This window comes from Lactuca virosa, chromosome 8 (assembly GCF_052849685.1).
Source record: "Lactuca virosa cultivar CGN04683 chromosome 8, Lactuca_virosa_CGN04683_v6, whole genome shotgun sequence".
Lineage (NCBI taxonomy): Eukaryota > Viridiplantae > Streptophyta > Magnoliopsida > Asterales > Asteraceae > Lactuca > Lactuca virosa.
Window position 1 is genome coordinate 80138955 of NC_136433.1, and position 23035 is coordinate 80161989.

Consider the following 23035-nt stretch of genomic DNA (forward strand, 5'->3'; position numbering starts at 1 on the left):
TAGAGTAGAGGTCAACTATTAGAGTTTTGTGATACTGAATTTCTCTAATATAATCAAAGTGTTAGTTTGATTAATAGACTTCTTTTACTTTTCATATGACATAAACAAAAAATTAAAGAAACGATAGGTAGGAATGGTTGTTGTTTGCTACCAGTCAATGAAGAAACTGGTAGATTTTTTTATTTTATTATTATTATTTTTTTTGAGCAGCTAAGAAACTGGTAGATATTGATACCACAGAGAGCTTTTTGTAAAGATGTTAAGACTTGTCAGCTATTACTCAATGAAGCAACTCGTAGTTTTTTCACGAATGCCTATGTGCAAAAATCAATTCATAATTGACTTCCAAACTTTTCAATATGATAACGAGGGAAATTTTGTAACACTTCCTTTCATAACCTATGTGATATTGTTTCATTAAGCCATGTAAGTCTACTGTTTCATTATTGCTTATAGTTTTACCCTTTTTTAGCCTCATAGCCAGACTTGGATTGGATTGCTTGTTAATTGATGTTTATTAGGTTGTTATGGTTTTGATACTGTTGATAAACACCTTTGAGTGTTTGAATGAAACAAAATGAAAAATGCTTATCGGCTTAAATAAACAATTTTTTTTTAATAAATTGTTTCCTTCTAACTTATTTGAAAGTGCTTACTACATGTGGAAACCAATTTACCATTTTACCCCTATATTAAACAATATGGATCACATTCTCTTTTTCCTTTTTTTCTGCCATTTACATGCATACCAATTTACTTATTAACCACGTATAAACAATAATTGTCTAACACTAAAAAACAACTTATCAGTTTATTGCATTTTGGCAATGAGTAACCTAATCCAAATACTCTTTTTTTTTTTTCTTAAACAGACTTTTAACAACTTGGAAAGATAGGCAACAGAGCCTGTTAAATTTAATAACAAGACCATAACACATTAGGGGCCAAAATCTCTTTTATGAGAGGTACTAAGATTAACAAAAGGAAGGAACTCTAATGAAAAGATTGACTGATTCCATTTGGTAAAAGCTTAAGTAGTTGAGAAGCCTATTGTCTATTTTTCTCCCATCACTGTTTTTTCTCCTGCAAGAGTTAGTTAATTTCAGATAATGAGTAGTTGTTATTACAAACTAAAATCAAGTCCTACCTACCTCTGTTTCAGCTGATTTAGATTCTTCCCCTTTTGGGTGGTTTTCATCACCTGAACACAGAATCATTTATAACTTAGTAATTAAATATTATTAATGTATATTTAATATTTTCATATAACAATCGTTGTTTATATATAAAATATATTTATGATTAATTACTTTTAATGTAGATATAAATATATTTTTCTATAAATGATTAATATACTATTGTAAATATAAATATTATTATAACTTTATAATGTATAACTGTTAATAGAAATATACTTATATTTATAAAATAATTTAATAAATAGATATAAACAATATATAATATAAATAATTACTTTCAACAATTGGAAGTGTGTTTGGTTGTGATGCACTTAGGGTGCATTTGTTATATGGACTATACAGGCTTTCTAGGCTATTTTCGATGATGAGGGCATTTACGTCTTTTACACAGACAGACAGGAAGGCGAGAGCGAGTGTTTTACCCACATTTTGGGTGGGAAAGAAAATTGCAATTTTTGTCTCATTGGCATTAGTCAAAGTCAAACAGTCAAATGTGAAATATGGGAGAAGAGAGGGGTATGAAGTACCTCCATCTTCGGGCAAATCAGAGGTCCAAAGAGTGAGGTTATCTCTCAAGAGCTGCATGATCAAGGTGCTGTCCTTGTAAGATTCTTCACTTAATGAGTCCAGCTCAGCAATTGCCTCATCAAAAGCTTGTTTAGCCAAATGGCATGCCCTGAAAAGAAGTTTATTAACATCAACTTCATGTAAACTTAATTCTTCAATAATTAAATTACATAAGGATTTAATTTACCTTTCGGGAGAATTCATAATTTCATAATAAAACACTGAGAAATTGAGAGCAAGGCCTAGCCGAATTGGGTGGGTTGAAGGAAGATCTGAATTTGCAGCAGCAGAAGCAGCCTACACCCATATAATAATAGAGAAAATAAATCATAAACAAGTAAAAATGGGGGAGTGATATTCCTTCCGGAATGGAATAGTCTAGTCCATTCCATCAGGCAACACAAGTAAGTTTCTTTTCATTCCTATGAAATGAAACAGAAACATTCCATTCCTTCCTTGATTCCATCATACCAAACACTACCAAAGAGTAAAAGTGCCTCTATATATGGAGAGAAGAAAACGTGCCTCATAGCCCTTCAATGACATTTCAGAAGCATCCTTCCTCTCTTGGTCTGTCTTGAACTCTGCAAGGTACCTGAAGTAGTCACCTTTCCTGTATCCACATGAATAAAATCAAATAAGAAACCTAAATCTAGAAAATAGGCGATAAATTTAATTCCAGATATGTGATATGATAATATGAAAATATAAATGCATTAATGGCTTACATCTTGTAGTAGAAAACAGTAGCTTCTCCTGATCCAGATGAGGGTATGAGATGCTTATCAATGATCTCAAGAATGTCACTGCAAATTTTAGCAAGTTCATCTTCAACCTTTTTGCGATAGCCCTTGATCAGGTTCACATTGCTTTCATTCCCTTTTGATTCCTCTTTTTGTTCAATTGATGACATGATACGCCAAGATGCCCTTCTTGCACCAATCACATTCTTGTATCCAACTGAAAGTAGGTTGCGCTCTTCAACGGTAAGTTCAACATTAAGTTTTGCAACGCTCTTCATACTTTCAACCATCTCTGCAACAACAAATCCAGTCATCATTATAAGTTATAACCATGATACATGCATATAATTAGGCTTCATCTATTATGCCTTTCTTATACAAAAATTTCAGTACAACATGCTACAGTTAAATGGATCAGAACAAACATTCCAAATTGATCTAAGGACAGAATTGATATATAATATTATAAATTATGCGTATAGTGAGACAGCCACGGAAGAAAATGGAATTGGGATGAAATCATATGCGCGAATAAAAATACACTCATACATACAAGATCAACACTGGAAATTGATAGCAAATAATCTACCCCCTTCTAACACCAAATTTCAATTGATATCTTTTGTATATATAGCATGCACAAAGTGATGATGATGTTCTTACAGTATGCACACAGATGCAGATTGTAGACTGAAAAACATTCGAAGATCCACATCATGACACCAATGTACGTTACAAAAACCACATACGAAATCAACTGATGAAACTATAACTCCTTTTTCGCATCACTTTTCAATTGATATCCATCCACTTACAGCATGCATACTAATCGATACGGTATTCCAATCAATTAACAACGAATCCGTCTCACACAACAAATGCACGTTAAAAACACACACTCGCTCATCCAAAATCAATAGACCAATTATGCCGATACCAAACCGCAAACCAAAATTTCAGTTGATATCGATCCGTTGTACCTCATACATTTAACATTCGTAATCAAACTAACAACAGAAGATCCATCTCAGAATGAAAAATTCACATAAACAATACACACACTAGCGCATCTTAATCAATAGATGGAATTGATACCTTCGTAACGCTCGGCTTGTTCGGCGAGCTTCGCCATGTAAACATGAGTTTCTCTCTCCTTTTCGTTGGACATTTTGTTGAGTGATTCTGCAAGTAAAATCGATCGATTGAATCACAATTCACAAAATACAGTTGATGATCTTAGAGAGGAGGTTATTAGGGAAGAAGTGGTATAATAGTGAATCTGGACCCTCGGGTTGGTTTGAAGAAATGGGGGAGAATAGCGCGCAAATCGTGTGGTCTTTTCATGAGATCGGGACCCATTCTGTCGGGGTGTTGTACTTTCTATTTATGTACATTTTGCCCCCCTTTTATAGAAAAATGTTTATTTGACACTATACTAAAGTTTTTAAAATTGATATTTTTCTATTCTTGATATTTCCTATCTATATGTACATTATGTATTCTAAGTTCTTTAAAAAATGCAACGTGTTTTGGAGATTGATTGTGATACACAAATCTTTACAACATTGTCGTATTACAAGATAACAAGATAGTTCAAATATCAAACAATATTGTCATATTTTTTAATTTTAAACAGTTGGTTAGTGGTAAAGAGTTAGTATCATCAAGTAAGTAGAAATTGCTAACGTCCGAAATAGATCTGTAACCATCAATCTAAGAGACAACGCCTCTATCAAGTTAGTAGAAATCGCTGACGCCTAAAATAAATCCGTGACCATGCGTACGCCCAGCATACGCTGAAGCCTCTGCGATCCGGATGTCGATCCGAATGCGTACGCCCAGCTTACTCGGCTAGGGTCAAGAACCGCTAATCTTCCAAATGTCATAAATTCTTCATTCTAAGTCTGATTTTGTCGTTCTTTATATCCACGAGAAGGTAACGAGAAGCTCTACACTTCTATCAACTCTCATTTGCCTTAAAACTTTCTGAACTTAAACCCAAACTTCATAAAGTCCCGAACTGATACTTACCGATATGCCCTTGGGCTCCAACACAAACCGAACACTCGGTCCCTCAACCTACATTATTCATCACCAAATGGGTCTAAACCTCTCTTTCCCAAGGCCTGAAGCCTTACGATACTTGATCCTCGGGTCACGGTACTGAATTATGGAACGACCAAAAACAGGGTGTTACAATGGATGATGGGGTATGAGCCGCCCCAAACAACAAATGGTGGGATGTCAAGTCCATCAAGCAAATTACACCATTTGTTTGCAAATAAAACGTAATATAATGGTAAAAAGGGGTATCGATCCTCGGGGAAATGGTTGTATTCAATCACCAATGCAATCCAATAGAACTAGTGTAAATAAACTAAATAACTACAATTAAACTAAAGGGGGGGGGGTGTTATGATTGCTTGAAAACTAAAAGACTTGAATAACTAGAAAACTTGCAATTAAGCAAGGTGAATAGATGCTCAAATATTGGACAGAATTGGTTAACTAAGGCAATTCAACACAATGAACATTTGTGTGTTTATCATTAGGATTCAACATGAAACTTATCATTCATCCCAAATTGTTTATAGCAATCATGAAGCATGATATGTCAAGATTCCTCATAAGTAGTATAGAGGTTGGGGAAGCCCACAACACACCTTCTTAATCAAAATCAAAGATCCAATTGAAGCAATTGAACCCAAGAAGTTGATTAGCCTTAAGAATGAAGGAATCTCCAATTCTTAGAGGATGTCAATGCTTACATATCCATAAAGGAGCTATGATTCATAAGCTAGAGATGATTTCTACCATCATAAAGCTCTTGTTCTAAGTAAATTCAATGATTCAATACTAAACCAAAGAAATAAACCAACAATTGCTCATTCAAGTACCAAGCTCAAGATCAAAGTATTAAACAAGCATAAGAAATATGAACTAGAACCATAAACATAAGATAAATGATAAATAAACATGAAGCCTTCAAAAACCCACAAACATTCAAAGGTTTTAGCCAAAGTTAACCAAAATAGAGAGTTTAGCCAATCATGGCAATAGAATAACAATCACAAAAGTCTAATTGCATAAAGAACTACCAATAACTTGAAAAGATGAAAAGAAATGTGTCTCAAGCTCAAAAATCGCCTTCTTCTGGTCTCCAATGGTGTAAAATCGAAGTCATAGCTGATAGATCCAATCCCCCAAGGTAATGGCAAGCCAAATGACCAAAATGCTCAAAATTGGACAGTTGCGCGGGTACCCGCGCGACGGAGATTCCACCCGCGTAAGTGCTGCTGGAATGCTATTGGCTCATTTTTCCTCCACTAACCATCCGACTACCAAATATTCCCTTGGTCCCCTCCATATCACACATGATTCAAATTAACCAATCATCTTCTAGCTTCAAATATGGATGCTCCAAGCCCAAAATAACAATTCATGATCCATCTTCACAAGCCCACTTCATCCAAGTCTTTAACTTTTCAAGCACAAATCTCCTTTTATGGATCCGCAAAGCCCAATAATGCCTCGAAAGCCCACAAAGCCCATTTCCAAACTAATCCATAACCGCAACAAGCTCCAAAACCCTACAAAATACCCCATGCAAAATAGAAAGTCCCCGATACGATCCATGATAAAGAAAATAAAGAATATACAATGCAATACTAATAAAAAGAGCTAAAAATACTAAAATAAACTAATAAAAAAAAGGAAATAAAATAAGCTATCAACAAACGTGGACAATTTTTCCATAATGTGACCAGGTTGGTGACAACGATGACATAATTCTATCTCCAGGGTGCAATCTTGGCGAACATGGCCCTTCTGCCTGCACCTGCCGCATTTGAACTTGCAGCGCACAGGCTCGTGGGTCCCTCCACCCTTAGCGAAAATTGTGTGGTCCCTGTGGCCTCCAGTACTTGGCATGGCAACATCAAGCTTCTTAGATGTTGTTAGCAGAGTCAGGTCATGAGTCTGCTTCCTCTTTCCTAGCTGCTTCTCCAAACCGAGCTCCCGCTCCTAAGTCACATTCTAGACCATTCAGATTATTATCTATAGGTTCCACGTACATATTTTTGGAACTAAATTTTGAGTCAAAAATTTTTATTAAGAATTTCACAATGTTACAAATTACCTTCAAGTTCTATTTAAAAAAATGGCACAAATAAGCAACTCTAAATTTCAATTATTCTAGATTGGTGATCGTTCCAATTATTGGACAAGTTTTCATATATTTTTGTTCACCCTACAATCGATATATATCTATATAGGTAGGCTTATTGTATATATATCGAGTTGTACTTTTCCGCAAATTTGGTGATGCTAGAAAGGCTATCGAGTCAGATTGATATGAGAGGTTCGGGTCAACACTAAGTGAATTGATTCCTACACTGGTTTTAGAGTAATAAAAACCAAATTACAAATGGAGAGCAACCGTCAAATGAGAGATCACACAACTTTTGTGATAAGAGTGTACACTTAAAAAAAGCTCCAAGGGAGCCCATCTATTTGCTTTCTCCATACTATAGAGATTTTTCATTGTATGTATTTTCCATTGAGGACTGTGATTAACCTTCCCTCCTTACTCACCCAAAGGAGTTGTTATGGGTTGTGGTTTATGGTTCCAATAACAACCGGATGAAAAATTCTATGGATAACAACAAGATCAACTCAGACCATGTTGACTGACCTTGACCAGGTTATATGACTCCGACCATTCTTTTTATTTTTATTATAGTTCATCCCAAGTTCATTCTAGTTTTGTCTTACTTGAGGACAAGTAAGGTTCAAGCTTGGTTATTTGATAGTTTCATTTTATTTACTTCTTTTTATAGTTTATTTTAGAATATTTCATTCATAATTTAGTTAATCGTCATGCATATTTTCCTTTTTTTATTTTCCATCTATATCGGGAACTTTCTAGTTTTTGAGCTTTATTGCAGATATTTAGAGAAATGGAGCAGAGCATGGAGGGAGATTCAAAAGACAAACGGAGTTTGATCGGATGATCGAGATTGTCGAGGCTTATCAAAGAGATTTGGATTGAAGATTAATACCATTAGAGCTTACTTTTAAGACTATATGGAAGAAACTTGAGCTTGGTGGATTAGAAGATGGAATCACAAGGGCTAAGAAATTGATGGATCTTTGGATGATTTTTTCGTTATGAAACTCTTAGGCTTTTATCTACTTTTTTTGGGCTATATGGTATTGCATTTGGGCTTCTAAAATTAGTCAAAGAAGTCAAAACTAGAAGACAAAGAAGACCAAAGAGGAAAGGGAGACAAGCAAAACTACTCTCGATCAGCACAACTTACGAGGCCATGTGAGAATAGACACTGCAACTCACACGGCCGCTTGGCTCCTGCAGGGACAATTTCAGATTTTCATATTTAGTTACTCTTTAAGGGTAGTTTGGCGGGAACTTTTGGGGCATTTTTAGATCAGATCTTTGGGGCTTTTCTATGTACTTTTGGATCTCTAGAAAGTGGGAAGAACTTGAAGAACATATCATATTTTCATCTAGATTCTTTGGTGAATGTTTGGTATTTTTAAACTCTTATCATTTTTTTAAACTTAGCCATGTTGGACTATGTTAATCTTAGTTGACCATGGTTCAACTCCTTGAATGTTTGGTTGGTGTTGAAGAACTCCATGAACTTGTTCTTGAATCTTTATAAAAGTGTTTTCCATTTTAACATCTTCTTTCTACTTATATATCTTTATTCATGAGTTTAGATGTATATGTAGTGATTAGTTGGCTAATTTCTTAATTAAGTAATGGATCTTCAAATAAGCAAGCAACAAATGATTCGTGTGTTAGTTTTCACTTCACACAATCATAAAAATATTTTCTCAAACATGGTAGTGAAAACATTTGACTCCTCTTGGATTTGATGACTTTTTGGTTCTTAATGCTAGTTAACTTTCACTAATTACATGCTTAATGGAAATTGTGGCTTTAAGTAAGGACATATGTTATGAGCTTCTCTAGCTATTTTAATAAGTAAGAAAAGTCTAAGTAATCTCAAGCTTCTTGGATTACTATAGCCAAATTAATATTTATGACAAATATTGCACATTGGATTCTAATGATGTATTAACCAAATGTTTATCTGGTACAACATAGTTCATTTATAATTAAAATACACCGGAATCATTTATAGAAAGACTTAACCAACAACATGCGAGATATATGAACTTATTGTCATAGACACACATATACTAAGCTCTTTTGGCATCAATTATAGATATCGTTGTAGATATTCATCCATACGAGTGTATCTCACCTCCGGATAAAGATTAGAAGCTTCTTCTCCATGTTCTCCAATTTCGAAGTTCATCAAACAACCATCATAGAAAATTTGATAGATACGTTCAAATCCTGCTTTATAAGCATGGTCCAAATCTACAAAATATATTTCAACACAACAAAACATCATTTTTGTTGAGTTTTCAATTTTTTTAAAAATAAATATACCCATAACAAAATGTTGTCAAACAATGTCATATTTGTTGAAAAATAAGATAATAGTTCCTTTTATATATATATATATATATATATATATATATATATATATATATATATATATATATATATATATATATATATATACACCGTATATTAATAATGAATTTATGTATTGAAATTTGGCTGTTTTTATGGATTTTTATGATGTATTCATTGCTAATTATTAATTATCATGTGTTTAGAGTGTTTTTGTTTTTAAAGATGGTTGATTTGGCATCCCATTTAACCCGTGAACCCAATTGACTTGAAACCTAACTTGACCAATTTAGATATTCGGATTACTCATGTGATAACATGTATGAGTTTAGGATTAGCCTTAGTTAATCAAGTTTTGTTTGAGTTGGAATGTGAAGTTCAATGGTATTGAATATATGTGTTTTTTTTAGAAAATATATTCCATTAAATCCTTAAAAATTTGATAAAGTTATATGAAAAAATAAAATATATTAATGTGAGATTCCATTAAATTCTATAGAATTTAATGTATTCTGCATATGGTCTACTAGGTCATAGCCTATATATATACGAACCTTTCATGGAAGCAAGGAAATCTTGAGCGGAAATGTGCACTTTTTGTAGTGTTTTGTCGGTGAGTTTCTCCCATTTCTCAACCAACTGGTTGTGCGTAAGGATGTTTTCATGTGGTCGAAGATACAACGTCTTGTTCAACGTACGAGGATCGTCTACACTCTTAACCGTGTACGTTGCAACATCATCTTCATCCATAAAAACAACTGCATTTTAAACAAGTTAATCAAAACATAAATAACAAAACCCATATATATCTCCTTACAATATACAAATCGACATAAATCATAATTCATATCACACCTTTTTGATTTCCATCACCATAGATAGACACTCGGTTCTTTGGTGGGACAAGGGTGTTTGTTTGGGAGAGGTTGCCAACAAAGTAACCCCCCAAACAATTTGCAGAAATATATGTATATGGTATTTTAGCATCTTCAATGGCTTTTCGTACTATCATCTTGTCTTCAAACGTCTCCTTTCCATATTCAACCCTATGTTCCATTCGTGAAGGGTCTATTCCAAACTCCGATGGCAAAAACCGCTGTTTCAATATCATATATTTATCAAACTATATATACATGACTTTAAAAGTCAAGAGAATGAAGTGATGATCAGATAAATATTCTGCACAAACCTTGATGTTCCCAGCTTCATTAATGGCGTCAACAAGCTTAAGTTGAAGAAGAATGTTATGTGAACGGAATTGCACTCCTGACATGGTGCATATCACGACATCAACTTCTTTAACGGCATTCACGAGAGACTGATGATCGGAGAATGAACCTTCAACTAATCGAGCTCCTTGTTGCCTAAATGATAGCAACGTCTGAAGCTTTTCAACTTCGTAACCTATTTCTCGACGCATAAGGACAAAAGTCGGGTGACCTTGAGCCAAACTTGCCTTCACAATCCTCTTACCGATGTACCCTGTGCCACCCACGACCAGAATCTTACTCTTCGACATTTTCAAGGTTTTTTTTTTTTTTTTTGAAATGTCGTTGGTTTACTTTTTGTGAGGTTAAAGAGAATATCGCATATTTATAGAGAGAGAAGATAAGCTAAAGCTTGGATGGTGGATGCTGATGTCATCATACTCACGTGCATCGAAATGGTCATTTCAAGTAATGATGATAATTAAAAATAATATAATAGAAAAGGCATAACAGAATTTTGAAAATTAAAAGATATTTAAGATCCTCGTTTCTATTATGTTATTTTAAAATATAAATTATTTTATTCTTTCATAGTTCTTCAAGCTTTTTATAATATAGTAATTAGTTTCTTAAACTGATTAAATACTAAAAGAAAATATTAAATTGAATTAATCGAGATTATATTTTAGATTGTTTGTCAAGTTTGGACTTCTCGAGTTCTAGAATTTTGTGTTTCAATGCCCACGATTCCAAGCATCGTTCAATAATAGTTTTTAAAGTTTTTGTTATAATTACCATTCCTTTCCATTCATTTTATGGTAATTAATTCTATTATGTTTACGCGAGTAATTAACTATTGAGATCATATTTTGACAGCCATATATGAACATAAGACGGAACCATAACAAAATGACAGGATCACCACACATGATTTCCGACAATGCACATTGGAAAAATTGTATTACAGCAGAAAATTTCTCAAAATTTTTACTATCATGTTGGAAAATTTAAGGGATATCGCAGACTATCGCAACAAATTGGGTCTACCCTTGATGCCAAGTATACAAAGAAAGAAACCTACAAATCCTTTGGATGGTGTATCTTATTAATTCGGATAATCTTTAGAAAGTTCAAATTTATGTTTAAATAATATTGATATGAACGATTATGCTAAATATTGATACTTATATGAAATATTGATCTTAATCACAAAAATAAAAGATATCTCACATTATAAGTTTATAACCATCATTCACCAAAATAGCATAATATGACAAAATTGTTTTCAAATAAAAAGGTTCTTTTAGAAATGAATTTGAAATTTCGAATACAGTTCGGTAATAAGATGCTTCAAACTGGACTTTGGTTTTCGAAATATGTTTTCACTAACTTAAAGTAATTTTAAAAATAACTTTATCATATTTTTCGAACATAGGTCATAATTGTAGAACTCACTTAGATTTCAAAGAAACTTTTTTTTTGGGATAAAAAATAGTATTAAAAATTGCTTTAGTATATTTAAGAAGTATTCGTTTATGAGTGAGTGGTCATCAAAACATTTTGAGATGTTTTTAGACGTACACAAATGTTTTTCAATTTATCAATTAACGAATTATCAATTGCATTTGAAAATGTAAGACAATTTTCGAAACCATTGGTTTTTCGAAGATCATGTTTTATATCCTACAAATTAACGACAATATGGTTACTATATGAAATAGGCTTTTTTCTTATTTATGTCATTGAGGTCCGTATCTTTATTTATATTGTTTATTTTTTGTTAAAGTTTCTAATTATTTACTATTATTCATTCTCAATTCTTTTTGTGTTTTTACTAACAATATAAACAGTTTGTTTATAGCATGTATCAATTCATGGTTGTTTTATTTTTCTAAATTTTAAATTGTTATGTATTTGCTCAAAATGTTGAACAGAACTTAACCATATCATGTTAGTACAAAATTAATAAACTTTAGTGATTAAGAAAAACTTAGGTCCGGTTAGGTCGTTAGGACCGTCCACCTCAATGGGGTACATTTTCTGAAAGCCGCCAGCCGCCCAGCAAGTAGGTCTGTAGGGACTAGACTTGGACTGGAGTCTTAAGACCACACATATGGGCCTTTGCTCATTTCTAGGAAGGCATGCAATGTCACTATTTTTATCAAAGTTTTACAATATTTGCAACTTGCAACCTAAAATATACATATATATATATATATATATATATATATATATATATATATATATATATATATATATATATTTTTATATTATATAAATCTATTAGGGAGGAGGGTATCGTGTATGTAATGGAAGGAGGTAGAGCCCATCTGATTCCGTGACATGTGCATGTTATTGTGGGTTTCTTTGTGGAGTTTTTGAGCGGGCTATATTATCCGCAACTGGATCCATCTCTTTCTCTAAAACCTCTCTCTTCAACATGTGGCTTCTTTTTGTTTTCAATTCTATTCACAATTAAAGGTATGCATATGATATTATGACTAGATTCGATCCACGTGACTGAAATTTTGTATTTTTCCATTTTTTTTTGTTATAGTAAACATTTCATTCAATTTTAATGCATGAATCGTAAACATTTTGTTTTTTTTTTTCTTTAATTATTTTAGAACTTTTTTTTGGTTTAAATTAACAAAAGTTTTTTTAAAGAAAAAAATATAATGTTTTATTTTATTTTGTATTTTTTAATATAATTAAATAAAAAATAATGATGTGACAACTGTGTTGAATGACTTGGAAAATATAGAGTTTCCATATGTTGTGGGTTTGAAATGATGGTTGAGAAAGAACAGAGAAAAACTGATGTGGAACTGATATGACAGTGAATTGAACGGGTTAGGATGAAAGGACTTACTCCTCCCTTAAAGAGAAAACTACAAAAATGATTTTTTTAAGCCTTACCTTACATTAAATAAAGAAAAAAAGAATTATGATCAATTTGATTCCGATCGGTAATGATTAATTTACTATTCTTCATTTCTGGGGAAATCAAAAATATGATGATGACTTCATTTCTTTATATATTTAGTAGACGAATTATCGTGCTTTATACGATACAGGTTAAAAATATATTGTTAGAATATTGAAAAATATATATTTATAATGGTTATGTTATTGACATTAACTTTAACATAATATTTTTACACTAACTTGTGTGTGTGTGTGTATATATATATATATATATATATATATATATATATATAATCTCAACTATTTTGAATAGTAATATTCATTGAAAATCAATTCACCTTCCTCATTAATATAATTAAATATAATTATCTATTTAGTATTATTTTTAATAATTATTATGATTGATTGATTTATATTTTTACTTATGCAATTATTTTGTAATTTCATTAATGATGTTCATTTAAAATACAATTATTTGTAGCTAACGTTATGTAATTTATAATTTGATGTAATTATCATTTAAAATTATTGTTCATTAATTTTAAACCACTTATTATTATTAATAAGTTAAAGAAGACTTTTAAGAAACACTTAATATTATTATTCAAATATAAAACATATACTAAATAATAAAGTGATAAGATTGACAATTTGCATTTCAAAAGAGACTTGCATGGATATTATGACATATCCATGATTTTTTTAATTTGATTTTATTATTTATAACTATTGTTCGTTAATTTTAAAACCACTTATTATTATTAATAAGTGAAAGAAAACTTTTAAAAAGCGCTTATTATTATACTTAAAATGTTAAACATATACTAAAATATAAAGTGATAAGATAAACAATTTGTATTTTAAAAGAGACTTACATTGATAATATGGATAATATGACATATCCTTGATTTTTAATTAATTATTGCTTTGAAGCAACACAAAATACATACATATATATAATATTTAATTAAATATTATCTATATAACATTCCATAACATATGATCGATAACATGAAACTAACCTAATTTACATTAAAATTTCAACCACAACATAAAATGATTGTCTTAAAAGAATACCTAAAGCAAGAAAAAAAATTAGTATATAACAAACTTACAAATTTAAAACTTTAACATAATAACATGGCTCGAAAATTGGTCCAAAGCCCTCAAACCAACACAAAAACTTTTAAACTTATTTTCTTTATGAATTTTGTATGTGATTGGTATTTGCGTGTCTACTCAAAGAGATTGGCCTTTTATAATAGACAATCCGTTAGCTATAAAATAATAATTATTACATTTAGTTTATGTAAAATTATAATTAATTTGAACAATAGATAAAATAACGTTTATTAAAATCAAATCATTTAATGGTCTCTACTCATGTTTTACGTGTGTATAATATTAATTATATTTGTCAACTGTTTTAATTTATTACTGTTATAATGTATTAATTTAAAAAAAATTGACGGTGTTTTAATTTCATCATGATGATTATTTAAATTATCAACAACTGTTTGTAATCTAACGTAGTTTAATTTCTAAGTTTCTATTATTTTTAACTATTATTATTATAAATTAATTTAAAAACAACTGAATTGAATTTTAGTTATTATAAAATATAGTTTTCAGACACCTTTTAGTTAATTTGATTAATAGATTTAGGTTCTTTTATATTTATTATATTTAATGTTTTCCTTTTAACTATGTTAAAAAGTTATATATTGAATTTTTTTAAAAAACATTATTTGATATTTTACTTTACATTTAAATTTTACACTAAATTTTTAAGCTTATTTGATATATTAATGTTCATTATTTATTTAACAATATATTGAAGTTAACAAATTAAATATATCATATTGATAAGTCATGAAGTCTTCCATTTATGATAATGTTTATAACTAAAAACATATTTAAGTTAATAAATTAAGTATATTATATGGAAATATGAAGAGTTGGGAATTTCAAATGAATGTGGTGAAAGAAAAAATGTTTCCTTTATAATATAGTACTAGGCGTAACCTCACGCGTTGCGCAAGAATACATTGAAGTGGTTAAAATAATTATGGGAAAACATAGAAATATGTTGAAATTTACGTTTTTAGTTACGTTTTGGGCATTAACCGAATTATCAAATAACATAAAAATCCATCAACTTATATTTTGATACTATCTAATATAGTCCATACATTATAAACTTTACTTTTACTTTTATAATATCCAATATATATTATAAGTTTTTGTATAACATTAATGTAATCTACTTTTCTTATGTCCGATAATATTTTTTGGATAAAATAAGAAATAAGTTGTTTTGAATGAGCTATTAATAAACAATATTGAACTAATAAACTTTGTATTACGCTATTTATATTACACCAAAACATCCAAGGTTTCATATATGAACTTTCAAATATTAAACATTGAAATTAAGAATGAAGTCATACAAAATATATCATTATACATAAATGTCATCAAGAGTTTTAAAATAAATTGATTAGTAAATATGATATTTAATTTTAATTACATATTTTGCAAGGCGTACGTTTGACTTTATGTTGGTGCGCCGAGAATCTTCTTCCTTAATTTGTACCTAAAAAATTAAGGTGAATAGGAATATAAATAGATATTACTAAGCATTAATATAAATAATTAAAAAGGGTATGTGGATCTCCTATCACCGGTTAAAGACAACATACCTCTCTAGTGGTATCGATTCCTATGTGAAATTGTAGTCATTCTATGTACTTCTTGTTTTCTAATTACATAAACAAATATGAATAACCAAACATAAAAATGTTATCTTTATGTAGGAAAAATATTTTAGTCAACTAACAAATTAAATAATATAAGTTTAAGAGTTAGGAGTTTCAAAACATTAATATTTTTATTAATCAATCAATTAAGTAACACATGTTGAAACTTTTACAATCATTATTAAAAAGCATTTGAAATATTAGATTTTAAATGAATTTTGGTTGAAGTGTTTTGACCTCTATTATAATACTAGTCGAATCCCCGCGCGTTGCGCGTGAATATAATTATTTAATTAAAATAATAACATTTAACAAATTCTGATTTAATATATATACATGTAAAACCAATGTCAATAGCAAAACAAACTCTATAGTTAATATATTAGTTTTATTAATTTTAATAAATTTATATCATTAGTTATTTCCTCTATTAATTCATGATTTTATAGACCGTTTTATGTTGTGTAAATTATATATCAAACATATATTGATTCCAATATATAAAAAAACAAAGTAGTATGAAAAAATAAATACTACAACTTTTGATGATTTTATAGAATGTTTTAAGCTGTGGAAATTATATATAAAACGTTTGTCGGTTTGTATATAAAACAAATAAAAAAATAGTATGAAAAACACTATAGATTTTAATAAAATAAAAACACTTCAACATTATAACATTTACATCAAACAAAACTTATTAAACACTTATAAATCATTTAAATTGAATATTTAAAAATCAACATACATTTAATATATAGAAACATTGTTATAAAAAATTTATGTTAAAATAACCATTGATACGACAAAAGTTATTTTTTTTCAACTCTTTCATTTTGAATTACAAATCTTTTCAAACATATGATTTTTTTAATCAAAACTTACTTATATACTACTAATATAGCTACAATGTGTATAATAAATAAGTAGAAAATAAAAAAGCATTGCACATTAATAACCATAAGTTTAAAAAACTTTTGAATGTAGTGGAAAATATAAAAGCAAATTACATTAAATTTCAAATCATAATTACATCTAAATAAAAAAACTATTGAGTTGTAGTGAGAGTTTTAAACTCTTGATTTGTACCCAATAATGTAATATAAATATTAACAATTATATGTTATAAAAACAATATTATAAGTATTTATCATTGAAATAATAATTTTTATACTAAGTTGTAACTAATATTATAATAATTTTAAGTATAGGATAAGAACGATATAAAAAATTGTGTTTGAATCAAATTGAATTGAGTTTTTGATTTAAAATTATTTTAAACTATACTTATTTTTAACTAATTTATAAATAATTTAGTTGAATTTTTTTATTTCCTATATTATTATTATTATTATTATTATTATTATTATTTCAAATAACAGTAATTTATTAATATAATATAATGTATTCTTTAGTTTTATGTTATTTTAAACAATTATTACTTTTTACTAATAAAAACTATTTATTTGAAAATTTTCATTATTATATTTAAAAAAAATATCATACATTTTTATTGTACTTTCATTTTTTTCCTTAAAACAATAAAATATTGGAAGTGAATGAACGGTCCAAAGAAAATGGTAATTTGAATTTCAAAACTTTAGTAATTGTTATGTACTGCGACCAATCTTAAAAACAATATGTTAAGAGTGGGTTAGGGGAGGATGAATGTTACACTTGAGGTATATTTTGATCACTTATATTTTCTTATGAAAATATTAATATTTTATTTATTTTACTTTTCCTTTACGATAAAGAATGAATAGGAAAAAACGAAAATTGACAAATGTAATAAGATAATTTATTTTATTACTATAAAAACATTTAAAATTGGGTAGATCCATATAAGTTTTGGTAGAACATAAATAGTTCATTTTTATAACACACATAATTATTGGTTTTCAACAATAAAGTCACATCATATTAAAAATTATTCGTTCTAATTCGTCATTATTACCAATAATTTGGAATAATAATTGTAAACTCATTTCATCAAAATCAATTATAAAAAACTCCATCGATATTATTTACAAAATAAATGATAGAAACTAATATAGTATGTACATAACATAAAATACATGTTGAATAATGTTCTCTTGTACATAAAATAATTTTTTTCTTAACATAAAAAAGAGAGAGACAATATAAAGATACATACATGTTAACAAAGTTAATTGCGCTAACTTATAAATAGCTTGATGGTTGATTTACCAAAAACTCAAGAGAAGTAATTATCAATCCCATTTCATCATCATGTGATTATAGAAAGATACATAACACATAAACTTAAAAAATGATCTCAAGTATACTTTTACAAACATACCTAAATTTGAACCTTGGTCAATATCTAAAATTTTACATGCAACCAATTTGAGTTTACATGAATTTATATTTGGAAAAGTTGCAATTGCTTTCTTACATCCATGGAACCACTCATATAACTCTTCAAACCCTACAAATATAATCTATCATTTTGTGTTGACATATATGCAATATGTAATCTACAAATTTATTATATAGGCTAAATATTACATTTAACTCATCAATTAAATAGCATGATTTGAAGAGTTTTAAGAGTTACAAATCATAATATTTCAATTAATCATAAATTAATTTGTATAAGTTGAATAGTCTTGGGAGTTTCAAATGTATGAGGTTCAAAAAAAATGATGTTGTGAGTTTCAAATGCATGAGGTTCAAGGAAAAATGCTAGCTTTATAAGATATATATATATATATATATATATATATATATATATATATATATATATATATATATATATACTAGACGAATTCCCGCGCGATGCGCAGCGAAGATTAAAAATATATTGTTAAAATATTGAAAAATATATGTTTAAAATGGTTATGTTATTGACATTAACTTTGAGATAATATTTTTACACTAATATATATATATATATATATATATATATATATATATATATATATATATATATATATATATATATATATATATATATATATATATATATATAGGGAAGGGTTATATGGAAAACAAAAAAACCCTAAAAATCATAAAAAATGCATAAAAAAATATTTAGAGATCACAAATATTTTTTTTGATATTTTTTACCTAAAAATCGCAGTTTTATTTACAAAATCGCTTAAAAAAATAAAAAAATTGATTTTTTTTTTTTTGGTTTTTTTTCAGAAAAAATTTCAGCGAAAATAAAGAAAAAGCTGCGAAAATTCATAATATAAAATCAAAAAAAAGATTTGTGATGTCTAAGTATTTTTTTTATGCATTTTTATGATTTTTAGGGTTTTTTGTTTTCCATAGAACCTAAACCTATATATATATATATATATATATATATATATATATATATATATATATATATATATATATATAATCTCAATTATTTTGAACAATAATATTCATTGACATCAACCCACATTCCTCGTTAATAGAATTAAATATAATTATCTATTAAGTATTATTTTTAACAATTATTATTATTGATTAATTATATTTTTTATTGTTATTCATTAATTTTAAACCACTTATTATTAATAATAAGTTAAAGAAGACTTTTAAGAAACACTTAATATTATTATTAAAATGTGAAACATACACTAAATAATAAAGTGATAAGATAGACAATTTGCATTTCAAAAGAGACTTGCATGGATAATATGACATATCCATGTAATTTGATTTTATTATTTATAATTATTGCTTATTAATTTTAAAACCACTTGTTATTATTAATAAGTGAAAGAAACTTTTAAAAACCACTTATTATTATAATTAAAATGTTAAACATATACTAAAATATAAAGTGATAAGATAGACAATTTGCATTTTAAAAAAGGCTTACATGGATAATATGGATAATATGACATATCCATGATTTTTAATGAATTATTGTTTTGAAGCAACATGAACATACAAACATGTATACAATAGTTAATTAAATATTATATATATCACCTTCAATAACATATGATCGATAACATGAATCTAATCTAATTTACATTAAAATTTCAACCACAACATACAATGATATTCTTAAAAGAATACTTAATCGAGAAAATACAAAAAATAATTAGTATATAACAAACTTACAAATTAAAAACTTCAACATAATAACATGACTCGAAAAATTGTTCAAAGCCCTCAAACCAACACAAAAAACTTTAAACTTGTTTTCTTTGTGAATTTTGTATGTGATTTGTATTTGTGTGTCTACTCAAAAAGATTGACATTTTTATAGTAGAGTATCCATTAATTGTTTATTAAATATATTATATAAGTTATAAAACCTTTAAATTGTTAATCATTATTAAGAGACTTTTGAGTGGTATTCATTAAAGTAGGAGGTTTCAAATGCATGAGGTGTTTGCAAATTTTTATAGGGGTTTCAAATGCATGAGGTTCAAGGAAAAATGTTAGCTTTATAAGTATGTATGATATATATATATATATATATATATATATATATATATATATATATATATATAGAGAGAGAGAGAGAGAGATGGAAAGTATAACATATGTATGAGTTTTAATTAATTGTCTTTTTGAAACGGTACAATTACAAATAAAAAAAAACATATGTAAAATATCTAATTAAATATTTTCGACATCACCCTATATAACATATGATCAATATATTAACGATTAAACCACAATATACAACGACTGTATTACAATAATCCAAAAACGAAGAAAATTTAAAAACGAATTAGTAAAACAAACTTACAAATTAAAAGCTCTAATATAATAGCATATCTCCAAAAGTGGTCATAAGACCTCAACCTAATACAAAAACCTTTAAGTTTGTTTTCTTTCTGAAATTTGTAAATGATTTGTATGCATGTCTTCCCAAAAGATTGGTTTTTTTATAGTAAACTTTTCACTAAATGCTAATTAAACATAATATAAGTTATAAAACTTTTGAGTGTTAAATCATAATTAAAAAAACTTTTGGGTTGCATTAGTTAAAAAATGGGGTTTCAAATTAATGTGGTTTGAGGAAGTTAAAAAATGGGTTTCAAATGCATGAGATTCAAGAAAAAATGCTAGTTTTATGAAACATCCCAAAAATCATGACCAAAAATTTCTTTTTAAAACATTACCATATCATAGTATCAAATCATTTCAAACATACTAAAGGGTTATATAACAAATCAGAGTATCTTTTCAAAACACTTGTTCATTTTATCAGAGTAAACATCCCAGGCTAAACTTCCGTGGTGTGTGTCATGCGATCATCCCGAGCTCTTCCCTCCGCTACCGGAAGTACCTGAAACCAAAACTGAAAACCGTAAGCACGAAGCTTAGTGAGTTCCCTAACCTACCACATAACACATACATAACCACATACTGCAAGTACTGGGCCTCGCCCTCTACCTCGGGCCCCGCCCGGCTTCGGATACATCCGTCAACAGGCCCCGCCTACTCCAGTCCCCGCTCGGTGTACAGATCTGTTTCTCTTAGGCCCCGCCTGTCTCTGGGCCCCGCTCGCTAAACATATGCAAACATATAACATAACACATAACATAAAGCTAAACATACTCTACTGTACTACTGATCTAAGGCCTCGCCTATCTTGGGCCCCGCCCCTGTCCTGCTACTGGTGAGTCATGGAACCCCGTCTACGCTCCTGCTGATAGTGAGATACGGGCCGCCGCCCACACTCACCTCCCTACTAACTCGGGCCTCGCCCCTGCTCTGCTACTAATGAGATACGGAACCTCGTCCATACTCGGCTAGTGATGAGATACGGGACCTCGCCCGACTCACCTCCCTACCAGGCATATACAAGTATCACAAAGACAACAAGTATAACTACACATACACTACTGCCTCGGGTACCACCCGGTATCGGACCGAAATCCGGAACATATAAACTGCATCGGGCTAACCCCTGTAACGGATCTAAATCCAAACATATCCAATTAAGTGCCTAGGGCTAACCCCCGGGTCTTCCTACTTCACATAACCATAAGCATAAACATAATGGGTCGGCATTGTGGTCGTAGACCCATGCACACAGTGAGGAGACTCACCTCGCACTGCTGAAGACTGGCTGAAACACCTCTGGCTGCTATCTGACAATTCCCCGAACTGCTGCTCCCCTAGATCCCCAAGCTACCAATACCAACACAACACTTAGACCAGAACACCCTTCAAAAGTCATACTAAGTCAACTCTGGCCAAGGTCAAAGTCAACGGTCCATGGTCAAAGTCAACACTTCAGGTTGACTGGACTCGCCGAGTTGCTCCATCAACTCGTCGAGTTCTAAAGCTCAGAATCCTTCAATTGCGAACCAACTCGTCGAGTCAGCCCCTGACTCGCCGAGTTCTAAGGCGAATCAACTCGGGATATTCCGCTTCGACCCGTCGAGTCCTTCCCTGGACTCGTCGAGTTCCTTGGTCTGTTGGGCTATCTTAATGGATTAAGCCCTTATACTTCAGATCTAACTCCAAAACTTTAAAGGTACTCTGGAAATGACCTCATGAGGGTAAAGTTTCCAACTTTACCCACCTCTAGTCCTTCTTAATGGGTTTAGACAAAACCCTAGCTTATTAAGACATAACTCTTAGGTCCAACAGCCCTTATTACTCCAAACCAATACAGGGAAACCAAGATCTGGACCCTAAGCACCCAACAACCATGCAAAGCTTCAACCTTTCCTTTCATGCATGGGCTCTTGGGCTAAAAAGGACCATCATAACATTCTTAGGGCTTGTATGGGACTTCAATGGCATAAAGGTTGCAACTTTATGCCTTCTTCACCCTCAAGGACATCAGATCTGAAAGGATCTTGGCTTTGAATGTCCAAGTCCCAAAAGCTAACAATCTTGGACCAAAACCCCATAAAATGACCATAAAGAGATCTATGAAACCATAAGGCAAGAAAGGAACTTGATTACCAGAAACTGATGAAGATGAAACAAACTTCCTGGATCTACAACCTTCTCCTTGAACCTCCAACCTCCTTCTTCTTCTTCTAGACTTCAAGAACACTCTAAAACCTTCAATGATGGCTCACACACTCAAAGAGAACATTAGGGTTTCGTGGGTTAGGATCTGGACAGTGGAGTCTACAAATGAGGCTTATGGAATGAGAATGAGATGTTTAAATAGGGT

The 23035-nt window shown here is 29.9% G+C and overlaps 2 protein-coding genes across 2 annotated transcripts; both read right to left on the bottom strand.

Annotated features, from left to right (window-relative positions):
- Positions 1-837: 837 nt before the first annotated feature.
- LOC145132156 (14-3-3-like protein GF14 iota) lies at positions 838-3864 on the bottom strand. Its single transcript, XM_079066850.1, has 7 exons — positions 3605-3864; positions 2495-2801; positions 2292-2379; positions 1954-2063; positions 1727-1875; positions 1152-1201; positions 838-1083 (listed from the first exon to the last, which is right to left on the bottom strand). Exons 1-7 carry the CDS (start codon positions 3675-3677, stop codon positions 1069-1071), a joined length of 792 nt encoding a protein of 263 aa, XP_078922976.1. The 5' UTR covers positions 3678-3864; the 3' UTR covers positions 838-1068.
- Positions 3865-8587: 4723 nt separating this feature from the next.
- Positions 8588-10580, bottom strand: LOC145132155 (isoflavone reductase homolog). Its single transcript, XM_079066849.1, has 4 exons — positions 10210-10580; positions 9876-10116; positions 9575-9778; positions 8588-8921 (listed from the first exon to the last, which is right to left on the bottom strand). The coding sequence occupies exons 1-4, from the start codon at positions 10537-10539 to the stop codon at positions 8758-8760; spliced, it is 939 nt and encodes a 312-aa protein (XP_078922975.1). The 5' UTR covers positions 10540-10580; the 3' UTR covers positions 8588-8757.
- Between the last annotated feature and the right edge of the window lie 12455 nt (positions 10581-23035).

What these genes read in the sequence shown, in the direction of transcription:
- LOC145132156 (XM_079066850.1), bottom strand. Translation starts at nt 3,677, where the DNA reads ATGTCCAACGAAAAGGAGAGAGAAACTCATGTTTACATGGCGAAGCTC. An exon ending in ACTGTTTTCTACTACAAGAT is followed by an intron (nt 2,380 to 2,494) that starts GTAAGCCATTAA and finishes ATGTGGATACAG; the next exon opens with GAAAGGTGACTACTTCAGGT. An exon ending in TGATTTGCCCGAAGATGGAG is followed by an intron (nt 1,202 to 1,726) that starts GTACTTCATACC and finishes TTCTGTGTTCAG; the next exon opens with GTGATGAAAACCACCCAAAA.
- LOC145132155 (XM_079066849.1), bottom strand. Translation starts at nt 10,539, where the DNA reads ATGTCGAAGAGTAAGATTCTGGTCGTGGGTGGCACAGGGTACATCGGT. An exon ending in ATGAAGCTGGGAACATCAAG is followed by an intron (nt 10,117 to 10,209) that starts GTTTGTGCAGAA and finishes ATATTGAAACAG; the next exon opens with CGGTTTTTGCCATCGGAGTT. An exon ending in TTTCCTTGCTTCCATGAAAG is followed by an intron (nt 8,922 to 9,574) that starts GTTCGTATATAT and finishes TATATTTTGTAG; the next exon opens with ATTTGGACCATGCTTATAAA.